At 54.3% G+C, this 12,868-nt stretch overlaps 1 protein-coding gene across 2 annotated transcripts in view; it reads left to right on the top strand.

The window, feature by feature from the left end:
• SPINT2 (serine peptidase inhibitor, Kunitz type 2) overlaps positions 1-5,942 on the top strand; it is a 28,133-nt gene extending 22,191 nt beyond the window's left edge. The window contains exons 3-7 of one of the 2 annotated variants that reach the window (XM_032173052.2): positions 1,387-1,446; positions 2,649-2,702; positions 3,619-3,780; positions 4,033-4,071; positions 5,329-5,942. In XM_032173052.2, coding sequence (XP_032028943.1) covers positions 1,387-1,446; positions 2,649-2,702; positions 3,619-3,780; positions 4,033-4,071; positions 5,329-5,495 — 482 coding nt within the window. In that variant the 3' untranslated portion in view covers positions 5,496-5,942. Of the gene's footprint in view, positions 1-1,386; positions 1,447-1,933; positions 2,227-2,648; positions 2,703-3,618; positions 3,781-4,032; positions 4,072-5,328 lie in introns of those variants that run through there. The other variant, XM_058426975.1, reaches the window with a different exon arrangement.
• Positions 5,943-12,868: the final 6,926 nt, after the last annotated feature.

Here is a 12,868-nt window from a genome sequence, read left to right as displayed (position 1 = left end):
GTGTAAAATTTATCATGTTGGCCAGGCGCAGTGGCTCATGCCTGTAATCCCAGCACTTTGGGAGGCGGAGGCGGGCAGATCAAGAGGTCAGGAGATCAAGACCATCCTGGCTAACATGGTGAAACTCCGTCTCTACTCAAAATACAAAAAAAAAATTAGCTGGGCGTGGTGGCTGGTGCCTGCAGTCCCAGCTACTCCAGAGGCTGAGGCAGGAGAATGGTGTTGAACCTGGGAGGTGGAGCTTGCAGTGAGCCAAGATCGCGCCACTGCACTCCAGCCTGGGCAACAGAGCGAGACTACGTTTCAAAAAAAAAATTTATCATGTTAACCTTTAAAAAAAATGTTGTGTTTTGTTTTTTTCTTCTCCCCCCAAAGAGATGAGGTCTTTTTATATTGCCCAAGCTGGTCTCAAACTCCTGGCCTCAAGTGATGCCCCCGACCCTTTATCCAGTGGGTATTACAGTTGAATTAGATGAGTTGATACAGTTAAGCAGATTATTTGGCCCTGGAAGTCATTGTGTTTTGATTATTTGTTTCTTTGTTTGAGACAGAGTTTTGCTCTTGTTGCCCAGGCTGGAGTGCAATGGTCAATGGTGCGATCTCGGCTCACCACAACCTCTGCCTCCCGGGTTCCAGTGATTGTCCTGCCTCAGCCGCCCGAGTAGCTGGGATTACAGGCATCTGCCATCACGCCTGGCTAACTATTTGGGTTTTTTTGTTTGTTTTTTGAGACGGAGTCTCACTTTGTTGTCCAGGCTGGAGTGCAGTGGCACGATCTTGGCTCATTGCAAGCTCTGCCTCCCGAGTTCAAGCGATTCTCCTGCCTCAGCCTCCCAAGTAGCTGGGACTACAGGCGCATGCCACCACACCTGGCTAATTTTTTGTATTTTTAGTAGAGACAGGGTTTTGCAGTGTTGGCCAGGATGGTCTCAATCCCTGACCTCGTGATCCACCTGCCTCGGCCTCCCAAAGTGCTGGGATTACAGGCGTGAGCCACCACACCCGGCCCTAACTTTTGTATTTTTAATAGGTTTTGCCATGTTGGCCAGGCTGGTCTCAAACTCCTGACCTCAGGTGATCCACCCGCCTTGGCCTTCCAAAGTACTGGAATTACAGGCATGAGCCACCACACCTGGCCAAGTCACTGTCTTTTTAAGGTCACTTTGCACATCTCTGCTCTGATTCCATGCAAGTTAATATTAAATTTCCTCTTTGGGAGGCAGTCTTGGTTCCTTATTTCCAAGTTGTGGTCTGGCATGCACATTGAAGGTCCCACGTAAAGGAGAAATGGATGCTGTGGTGAGAGGCACACAGGCCAGCTCATTCTTTGTCCCCAGCAGTCTTGGAAGCACTCTCTCACTGTGCTGTTTCTTTGTCCCCTTGCAGAGAATGCCACGGGTGACCTGGCCACCAACAGGAATGCAGCAGATTCCTCTGTCCCAAGTGGTAGGTTCTTAAAGAGACCCGCGATGGAGTGAGGCCACCGGATGGGTCATTGTGAAAGGACACTTGTCATTTGGGAACTGTCACAGGCTTCTGTCTCATGGTTCTGTTTACTCAAAATTGGCAAACCGGGGGCTCTGTCTGGGCTGCTGGCTTCTGGCTCCAGCGTCTTTACATGGGGGAGTTTATACCGTCCAGCTGATACAGGGGCCTGGGATCCTGCAGCACTTCCTGGCTGGCCCCACCTCCTCCTGTAGGATGGGATGGAGGTGGCTGCTGCCGGTGAGGCTCAGGCCCCTCCTTGGCTGTGCAGGCCTCCAGCTGCTCTGCTGGCCCTACTCCCTGCCCACCCTCCTGTCTGCCTGTTCTGTCTCCTCTGCTTCCTTTGCTCCCTGTTGCCATCACTGTCCCCTGCCCTGTGGGCATCCTCTGTACTCTGCCACCCCCGCCTCCCCGCCACTGCAGTGCGTGATCTCAAGATGTGTGTTAGCTTGCTTTGTAGTGCTGGCGGCTGCTGCCCCATTCCTCCTTTATGGTTTAAGGACTCTGCATCGGGTGCCTGGGGTGAGTGGTCCCAATGCACTACCAGGTAGCAAATGCACCCTCGGGGCAGGCCTCAGGCTGTGGGCTCTGGGAGGCTGCTGTGGAGGGGGGACTGCACCGCACCCCTGCTGGAGGATGGCACTCCGCCGGCAGCTGCTACCCACCGAGTGCACTGTAGCTCAGCAGCTGTTGGGCCGGCTGGCTTGCAGAATGCTGGGGCGTTAGGATGGTCACTTTCCAGCTTTGCTAGGCCAGGAGTCCCATGTCTGTCCTGGCGTTGCTCTGCCTGGCTCCCTGTTTATCCTCTGCTAGCCCCCCCCCCACGCCAGCTCTGGTTTCCATCCTGTTGGGAGAGGAACATGTCCCCCTCACTGTATTAGAAAGTGTGAACAAGACCGTGTTCCCTATAACATTAGGAGCTGTGGGGGGCTTGGTTTCTATAGGAACCGTGAGGTGGCGGCAGGGCCGCCTCATCCAACACTCTCAGTGTGTGCCTAGAGCCCATTAGGGCTGGGGAGATGTGGCAGAGCCAGCCATGGAAGGGGCTGCACACCCCTTCTTAAAGGCGTGGTGTCCACATTCCTCAGTGGGCCCTTCCAGACCCAGCCCCAGCTAGGCCTGTGTCCGGTCCAGCCTCCCTAACACAGATGTTTGTGTTTCAGCTCCCAGAAGGCAGGATTCTGAAGACCACTCCAGCGATATGTTCAACTATGAAGGTAAAACTCCAAAGAGGCCAGGCACGGTGGCTGACACCTGTAATCCCAGCACTTTGGGAGGCTGAGGTGGGCGGATCACAAGGTCAGGATATCGAGACCATCCTAACATGGTGAAACCCCTTCTCTATTAAAAATACAAAAAATTAGCTGGGCGTAGTGGCACGCACCTGTAGTCCTAGCTACTCGGGAGGCTGAGGCAGGAGAATCGCTTGAACCTGGGAGGCGGAGGTTGCAATGAGTCAAGATCGCGCCACTGCACTCCAGCCTGGGCAACAGAGTGAGACTCCGTCTCAAAAAAAAAAAAAAAAAAACTCTGAAGAAACTGATATGTGGGGCAAAACATGTATTCTTAGTTGGGTATTGAGAGACACTTGTGGATTTCCACTGAGGAAGTTGTAGAGCAGGGCTCCCCCCTCCCCAGGTGGTGGCAGCCCCCTGGGATTGGGATCAAGGTGACAGGCCCCACATGGATGCCGCCACCAGTGGGAAGGAGGCTGAGCCTGTGGAGATGTGCTTTAGAGGCGCAGCCTGGCACGTGGCTCTGGAATTTACACTGTCCCTGCACCTCTCACCAGCGGCTTGGCTGTGGGCAAGTGACTGTCGCCCCGCCTCAGAGTTCCCATGTATAAAATGAAGGGTCCCAGACAGGTCTCATAGAGACTCAGCCACTGCGCGTAAAAGGCCTAGAATAGGGCTTGGCAGAGAGCAGTCTTCAAAGCTCCGAAGCCGTCACCTGGACCCGTGGAGCAGCGTGTCAGAGCCGCTGCACTGGCCTTGGGTGTAATTTACAGGCTTCTCTACCAGAGAGATGTTTCTCCGTCTGCTGGAGCCGCGAGCCTCCTCAGTCATGTTCTGGCTTGCTTCCCCTCCTTGCGGGCCCTACTAATTTGTATTCCTTGGGCTGTCTTACTCCTAGAATACTGTGCTGCCAAGGCAGTCACTGGGCCTTGCCGTGCATCCTTCCCACGCTGGTACTTTGATGTGGAGAGGAACTCCTGCAATAACTTCATCTATGGAGGCTGCCGGGGCAATAAGAACAGCTACCGCTCCGAGGAGGCCTGCATGCTCCGCTGCTTCCGTGAGTCTGCGGCCCCTCAGCCCAGGAAGCCCCGCCCTTGAGGACCCCGGTCCATCTCCCCATCCCTAAAATATGAAGGCCTTGGAAATGCCGTTCTTGGGCCCACCAGGGCAGCAGGGCCTCTAAGCCCCAGAAAAGCTGGAAGAAAGTCCCTCAGAGCTCCCCATGGAGGCCCTGGCTGAGGGGATCCCCTGCGGCAGCTCTGTGGAATGGGGGCTGTGAGGTGACCTCAGGCCATGTGTTCTCTTCCAGGCCAGCAGGAGAATCCTCCTCTGCCCCTTGGCTCAAAGGGTAAGTGGCCCCTTACCCTCCTCCTGCCATCAGCCTGCCTCCTCCCTTCCTTGACTGAGCTCAGCCCCGCCCAGCTGTGGTTTACATTATCCATTGTGAACATCATCTTGGCAGAAAGTCATGTTTCTGCGTGAGAATGGCGAGGTGGTGGTTTGTCCCACCGTTCAGTGTGCATAGTTGGGGCTGGAGTGAGTCAGTCACAAGGCAGGCACTGCCCAGGCGGCGTGGGTGACTGGGGATGAGGTCTTCCTGTTGGGCATTTGAGGACTGCTGCACACGGGCCTGAGGCTGGCCTGAGGTGTGGAGGGAGCGCTGCAGTGTGGGGCATAAGAGTTGGTCACGGCTGACAGGACGGAGGGCCACAGGCCAGGGTGTTTCCCAGCAAAGTCTGGTCTGAGCAGGAGGCCAGGCCTCTGGCCTGTGTTTCTGAGCCTGAGTTGCAGGTGATAATGTTGGCACAAAAGACCTGCCATGCTAGTCTGGCCTCTCTCTCCACCTGTTTCCCTGTGAAGAAGCCAGGACCTGGCCTGCGAGTCTGTCCTGTTCTAGCAGTGAAGCCTGGTTTCCAGGCATGGGGCTGGGAAGCAAGCAGTCCAGGTCTGGAGGGTGACCCCAAAAAGGCCAACTCTGCAGCTCCACAGCCACATGGGGGAGGCTGCCACAGGTCACACTCCTTAGCTGGATCCCCTCCTGAAGAAAAGCATCTGAGCTGACCAGCGAGACTGCAGTGGGGCAGACACTATTAAATTTGCTGGCACAGCTCTGAGTACCCCCTCGCTTCCACCCTGACTTCATCGCGCAGCAGCTCTCAGCCCTCCCAGCCCCTGCAGGGCCACGTCTTTCTCTATTGCCGGTCAGCGTGTGTGTGCACAAAGCCCCTAAGGTTTCATGTGTACACACTGGTGCTAAGTGTTTTTTACATCCTTGTCCATCTCTCGGCCTGGGGCTCCTGTGCAGGTTGCCCCGAGAGTTGGGTTTTTAGTTCAAAAAGAAGAAACACAGATGACCACTCTGCTGGCGACACAGCCACTGTGCTGGCACGCACATAGCATGGCGCCTCCTTTTTTGGGGGAATTTCCTTGGTGGCATCTCTGGTGGGCTGTGTCCTCTCCAGCTGCAGTTGTGTACCCTTTCTTGGTTGGAGAGGGGCATTTGGTCAGCCTGAGTCCACCTGGATTCCCCAGGCCCTTGGTGAGCCCCACTCTGGCTGCAGCTCCCCTTGCCTGCCCCGTCCTGAGGCCCCTCTCTCGTCCTCAGTGGTGGTTCTGGCGGGGCTGTTCGTGATGGTGTTGATCCTCTTCCTGGGAGCCTCCATGGTCTACCTGATCCGGGTGGCACGGAGGAACCAGGAGCGTGCCCTGCGCACCATCTGGAGCTCCGGAGACGACAAGGAGCAGCTGGTGAAGAACACATATGTCCTGTGACTGCCCTGTCGCCAAGAGGACTGGGGAAGGGAGGGGAGACTATGTGCGAGCTTTTTTTAAATACAGCGATTGACTTGGATTTGTGTGATCATTAGGGCTGAGGTTTGTTTCTCTGGGAGGTAGGACGGCTGCTTCCTGGTCTGGCGGGGGTGGGTTTGCTTTGGAAATCCTCTAGGAGGCTCCTCCTGGCGTGGCCCGCGGTCTGGCAGCAGCCCCGAGTTTCCTTGCTGATCGATTTATTTTCTCCAGGTAGAGTTGTCTTTGCTTATGTTGAATTCCATTGCCTCTTTTCTCATCACAAAAGTGATGTTAGAATCGTTTCTTTTGTTAGTCTGATTTATGAGTTTTTTTTTTAAGTATAAACAAAACTTTTGTATTAGCATTCTGAAAGAAGGAAAGTAAAATGTACAAGTTTAATAAAAAGGGGCCTTCCCCTTTAAAATTTCAGCATGTGCTTTCTTTATGGGAGTCCTAATTTCAACCCTACCAAAATGATCACAGGACACTATCTGAGGTGTCCCATTCTAGAAATAGACCCCTCAAAATAGCGTCTCTCAGATCTTTTTGAATGAACGCACAAGATGAAATAAATGTCCTATTACTGAGTGCCTGTGAACTTTCGCCAGACCACACTTAGCCTCACCACCTGTGAACGCTGATATTTTATTACTCTATTTCACTTTTTAAAACTTGTGGCTACAACCCTCTGAACTGATATTGATGTCCCACTATAGACTGTAGCCCACACCTTGAAGCACTGCCTTCGAGGGCCCAGGAGGGGCACGTGCTGTTCAGGGAGGACCAAGACCTGGGGTTGGAGGGGCTTAACTGAGTCCTTGTGGCGTCCATGACGCTTCTCCTCTCGTGGTGCTGCGCTCTCTATATCTTGAAGGGGTGGTGGGAGGGTGCTCTGGGTCAGGCCTTGCACTGCCTGCACTGGGCTTTTCTGTCAAGTCTCCCACACGCCCCTGTGTGGGAACCGGGACAGCGAACTGCCCGGCTGAATTTGGCCTCCAGGCCCAATCCTGCTGCCTCCTGTGGGTGTTCCTGACACTAGACTCTAGAAGCCCCTTTCCTCCCTCCTCCATTCCAACAAGGAGGTCCTGGGGTACAGGCATCTGGGTGCCCCATGAGGTCAGGCAAGCGGCTGGACTCTACCTGCCTCAGAGACACAGAAGGAGCGGCCAGGTGCAGTGCCACAGGCCAGACAGTGCTTTCGACTGCTTGGAACCAAAGAACTTCCATGTCTTTCCCTTGGCCCTTCCTAGAAATCCGTTAGGGCTTAAAAATCTCTTCCAGAGGTAAGTTGGGCAAATAGCTCATCTGCTCCTGCCCCGCTTCCCTCACCCACCGCAGATGCTGCAAAGGGATCCTGGTGTCCTCCCAGCTGATCTCTGCATGCCTCAGCCTGCTCTCCAGTGGTCATTGCAGCTGGCTCGGGGTTGGTGAACAAGTGGACTATACTTACCACGTCCCAGACAAATCAGACACACGGGTCCGAGCGAGCCTGTGGTTCAGGGAAAGAGGGGCTGGGAGTTGGGCAGAGCCTCTCCACCTGCAGCGCTCTGGGTGCGGCAGTGGGCGCAGCCCCTAACCCCTGCAAGCCTGCAGAGTCCGCACATGCGCCTCTGCCCAGCAGGAGCCTTTCTCCACCAACTCCGATATGGACTGTCTCCTATCTCGGTCATGTTAAAAAAAAATTGTGCCTTTGGACTTTTTTAAAACCTTGAGAATTGGCCGGGCACAGTGGCTTATGCCTGTAATCCCAGCACTTTGGGAGGCCGAGGCGGGTGGATCACCTGAGGTCAGGAGTTCCAGACCATCCTGGCTAACACGGTGAAACCCCGTCTCTACTAAAAATACAAAAAATTAGCCGGGTGTGGTGGTGGGTGCCTGTAATCCCAGCTACTCAGGAGGCTGAGGCAGGAGAATCACTTGAACCTGGGAGGCAGAGGTTGCAGTGAGCCAAGATTGTGCCACTGCACTCTAGCCTGGGTGACAGAGCAAGACTCTGTTTCAAAACAAAAACAAAAACTTGAGAATCACTTAATTCCACCATAATAGGAAGTTAGATGAAGGGAATTCTCTGAAGCCCAGTTGAGCTTCTGTAGGTTTCTAATTCAATGAGCCTTTATATGTTTCTAGTGCAGAAGCTGCTGCTCTGTGACCCACTTCTCCTGCCTAAACCTGCCCCTTTCTTCTCATGGCAAGGGAGGCCCCAGCCCCACCGCTCCTGGCAGCTCGACTCCATCTGGGCCTCTGGACTCTTTCCAGGGCGACTGGTGGGCCTCACCGCAGCAGACACTCTTCGGGCTGCTGCCACCGTGGCCCTTGAAGCTCAGCTGTGTCATGTGTTCAATTCTTGGGGCCTTTTACAGCCTGACAAAGGCCCTCTTTTTGTTGCAAAGGCTGCCCAACAGTGGGTCAGTGGCCTAGGCATTCAGTGGCCACTTCACATCCCTGTCTCCCTCAGGCTGCTGGCACTGTTGAGAGGTGGAATGGGCTTTATAAAAAATCAACTCATTGCTGGTCTGAGTGCAGTGGTGTGACAAGTAATTGATCACAGCCAGTTACAGAGTTCTTTGTTCCTTCTGCTGCTTTACTTGACCAGCCTGAAAAAAAATCAGCTCACCAAAAATCAGCTCAGAGCTTCTCACTCTCCCTTCTCCTGGTCCACACACTTGAGGAAGGCAGACAGAGTGGCTGTCCCTAAGAAGGGTTCCCCTAGGCCATCTCCTGGGTTAAACATCAGGACAAAGGGCTTGGGGGTTATACAGACTCATAAACATTAGGGACCGGTGCAGTGGCTCATGCCTGTAATCCCAGCACTTTGGGAGGCTGAGGCAGGTTTATCACTTGAATCCAGAAGTTCGAGGCTAGCCTGGGCAACGTGGCAAAACCCCATCTCTACAAAAAAAAAAAAAACAAGCCAGGCGTGGTGATGCATGGCTGTACTCGCAGCTACTCAGGAGGCTGAGGTGGGAGGATCGCTTGAGCCCAGGAGATCAAGGCTGCAGTGAGACATGATTGCACCACTGCACTCCAGCCAGGGCAACGGAGCAAGACCCTGTCTCAAAAAAAATACAAATTGGGCACAGTGGCTCACACCTATAATCCCAGCACTTTGGGAGGCCAAGGCGGGCCGATCACTTGAGGTCAGGAGTTCGAGACCAGCTTGGCCAACATGGTGAAACCCCATCTCTACTAAAAATACAAAAATTAGCCAGGCATGGTGGCACATGCCTATAGTCCCAGCTACTTGGGAGGCTGAGGCAGAATTGCTGGAACCCAGGAGGCAGAGGTTGCAGTGGGCCGAGATCGCGCCATTACACTCCAGCCTGAGTGACAGAATGAGACTCTGTCTCAAAAAAGTAAATAAAAAACAGGCCGGGCGCAGTGGCTCACGCCTGTAATCCCAGCACTTTGGGAGGCCGAGGCGGGTGGATCACGAGGTCAGGAGATCGAGACCATCCTGGCTAACACGGTGAAACCCCGTCTCTACTAAAAATACAAAAAATTAGCCGGGTGTGGTGGTGGGCGCCTGTAGTCCCAGCTACTCAGGAGGCTGAGGCAGGAGAATGGCGTGAACCCGGGAGGCAGAGCTTGCAGTGAGCCGAGATCGCACCACTGTACTCCAGCCTGGGCGACTGAGCAAGACTCTGTCTCAGAAATAAAATAAATAAAGAAAGAAAAATTAGGAATTCTACCCTTATCATTCCTGGGTATGTATGCCTCTTTCTTCCCCCAACATCAAGCCCAGGCCTGCCTGATGGGTGCGGCCTCCAGGGGGCAGGCCCACCGGAACAGGACCTATGGGGCTTGGCCTTAGCTCAGGTTCTGCCCTTGGGACTCTCCTGGACTCACTCGTCCTAGGTCCAGAAGACAGTGGCCACTTGGTCGAGTGTCCTTTTTGCCAAGTCTCCCTACAGTGTCCCACATCAGACAACGTGAGAGAAATCATAAGTCTCTCAATTTGTAAAAATGCCCATGTTCCATTCACATCTGACTCTTCCAAAAACAAGTCTGGGTGTGAGTAGATGTTGAAAGAAGTAGTGAAGCAGTACTTCCTGGGGTGGGATACAGACTGATTTCATGTCCTTGGAGGGAGACCAACAACCTGGCACCTGGGGAGGGAATGTGTCCAGAATTGGGGGGTTCTTGGTCTCACTGACTTCAAGAATGAAGCTGCGGACCCTCACGGTGAGTGTTACAGCTCTTAAGGTGGCGCGTCTGGAGTTGTTCGTTCCTTCTGATGTTCAGATGTGTTCGGAGTTTCTTCCTTCTGGTGGGTTCGTGGTCTCGCTGGCTCAGGAGTGAAGCTGCAGACCTTGGCGGTGAGTGTTACAGCTCTTAAGGTGGCGCGTCTAGAGTTGTTGGTTCCTCCCGGTGGGCTCGTGGTCTCGCTGGCTTCAGGAGTGAAGCTGCAGACCTTTGCGGTGAGTGTTACAGCTCATAAAAGCAGTGTGGACCCAAAGAGTGAGCAATAGCAAGATTTATTGCAAAGAGCAAAAGAACAAAGCTTTCACAGTATGGAAAGGGACCCTAGTGGGTTGCCGCTGCTGGCTCAGGCAGCCTGCTTTTATTCTCTTATCTGGCCCCACCCACGTCCTGCTGATTGGTAGAGCCGAGTGGTCTGTTTTGACAGGGCACTGATTGGTGCATTTACAATCCCTGAGCTAGACATAAAGGTTCTCCACGTCCCCATCAGATCAGTTAGATACACAGTATCGACACAAAGGTTCTATAAGGCCCCGCCAGAGCAGCTAGATACAGAGTGTCGATTGGTGTACTCACAAACCTCAAGCTAGACACAGGGTGCTGATTGGTGTGTTTACAAACCCTGAGCTAGATACAGAGTGCCGATTGGTGTATTTACAATCCCTGAGCTAGACATAAAGGTTTTCCAAGGCCCTACCAGAGTAGCTAGATACAGAGTGTTGATTGGTGCATTCACAGACCCTGAGCTAGACACAGGGTGCTGATTGGTGTATTTACAATCCCTGAGCTAGACATAAATGTTCTCCACATCTCCACCAGACTCAGGAGCCCAGCTGGCTTCACCCAGTGGATCCTGCACCGGGGCTGCGGGTGGAGCTGCCTGCCAGTCCCGCGCCGTGCGCTTGCACTCCTCAGCCCTTGGGTGGTTGATGGGACTGGGCGCCGTGGAGCAGGGTGTGGCGCTCGTCCGGGAGGCTCGGGCCTCACAGGAGCCCATGGAGGGGGTGGGAGGCTCAGGCATGGCAGGCTGCAGGTCGCGAGCCCTGCCCCGCAAGAAGGCAGCTAAGGCCTGGTGAGAAATCGAGCGCAGTGCCGGTAGGCTGGCACTGCTGGGGGACCCAGTACACCCTCCGCATCCGCTGACCCGGGTGCTAAGCCCCTCATTGTCCGGGACCGGCAGGGCCGGCCAGCTGCTCCGAGTGCGGGGCCTGCCAAGCCCATGCCCACCCGGAACTCCAGCTGGCCCGCAAGCACCACACGCAGCCCCAGTTCCCACTCACGCCTCTCCCTCCACACCTCCCTGCAAGCTGAGGGAGCCAGCTCTGGCCTTGGCCAGCCTAGAAAGGGGCTTCCACAGTGCAGCGGTGGGCTGAAGGGCTCCTCAAGTGCCGCCAAAGTGGGAGCCCAGGCAGAGGAGGCGCCGAGAGAGAGCGAGCGCTGTGAGGACTGCCAGCACGCTGTCACCTCTCAGGAACACCTTAGACCCCAGGAGGTGGGGAGAGAGGGGTGGGGAGGGTGCAATCAGTCCTCCCTCTGGCCTCCAGACCCAGCACCGCTGCTTGGCCAGACCGTCACCTGGTCCTCCCAAGTCCAGCAGCATCTGCAGCTGCTATTCTGACCCACTATAAAAACACACCTGTAAGCCGGGTGCAGTGGCTCACACTTGTAATCCCAGCATTTTGGGAAGCCCAGCACTTTGGGAAGCCAAGGCGGGCAGATCACTTGAAGTCGGGAGTTCCAGACCAGCCTGGGCAACATAGTGAAACCCCATCTCTACTAAAAATACAAAAATTAGCCGGGTGTGGTGGCGCATGCCTGTTGTCCCAGCTACTCGGGAGGCGGAGGCACGACAATCACTTGAACCTGGGAAGCGGAGGTTGCAGCGAGCCAAGATTGTACCACTGGCACTCCAGCCTGGGTGACAGAGTGAGACTCTGTCTCGAAAAAAGAAAAAGAAAAACCCCACACTTGTAGACATGGCCAGTCTAGAGCCATTCTGCACCTGAAGCCATCAATGGCAGCTCCTGAATGTGGGGCCCCCTCCCCCAACATTCAAGATGTTCCTAAACGTAGGGACAGGCCCAGCCTTGTTCCAGTCTGGCTGGTACAAAATCATAGGCTTCTGATGCCTCAGGAGCTCTGAGCTCTACCCCATGTAGTAATTGAGCCTGCAGCTCAGTAGCACTGCCCATGGGGCTCAACCGAACCAATGCTGTGGTGTTCCAAGTGACGTTTCCCAATTCCTGCCTGGGTGCAGTACTCACGCCTGTAATCCCAGCACTTTGGGAGGCTGAGATGGAAAAATCGTTTGAGCCTGGGAGGTCAAGACTGCAGTGAACCATGCTCACAATGCTACCACTGCACTCCAGCCTGGGCAACAGACAAGACCAGACCCCATCTCTAAAACCAAAAACAAAAAAATTCCTAAGCTGGGCACCCTGGACCCCTCAGGTTGTGTGTTTGCATGTGGGAAGGTGGCCCACAGAATGTCTCTCCTCTGGGGAGGAGGTTGCTTTTTGGGTTTGTAATGACAGGCAATGACACCAAATATCAGCAGGTCAGACTTGACTCCCTTGTGTGAGTCCTAGTGAAGTGCTCCCAAACCTTTCTGGCACCAAGGACTGGTTTTGTGGAAGACAGTTTTTCCGCAGACCAGGGTGGTGGGGGGTGGTGGGTGGTTTCATGATGAAACTTCCACCTCAGATCATCAGGCATTAGATTCTCATAAGGAAGCTGGGCGCATTGGCTCACACCTGTAATCCCAGCACTTTGGGAGGCTGAGGTGGGTGGATCACTTGAGGTCAGGAGTTGGAGACTAGCCCGGCCAACATGGCAAAACCCCGTCTCTACCAAAAATACAAAAATTAGTTGGGTGTGGTGATGCACGCCTGTAATCCCAGCTACTCGGGAGGCTGAGGCGTGAGAATCACTTGAACCCAGGAGGTGGAGGTTGCAGTGAGCCGAGATTATACCACTGCACTCCAGCCTGGACAACAGAGTGAGACTGTGTCTCAAAAAAAAAAAAAAAAAAGATTCTCATAAGGAGCACACAACCTAGATCCCTCGCGTGCACAGTTCACTATAGGGTTTGCACTCCTATGAGAATCTGATGCCGCTGCTGATCTGACAGGAGGCGGAGCTCAGGCAGTGATGGT

This window comes from Hylobates moloch, unplaced genomic scaffold, assembly GCF_009828535.3.
Source record: "Hylobates moloch isolate HMO894 unplaced genomic scaffold, HMol_V3 SCAFFOLD_13, whole genome shotgun sequence".
NCBI classification, from domain to species: Eukaryota; Metazoa; Chordata; class Mammalia; order Primates; family Hylobatidae; genus Hylobates; species Hylobates moloch.
This window is presented reverse-complemented; position numbering and strand designations above follow the sequence as displayed.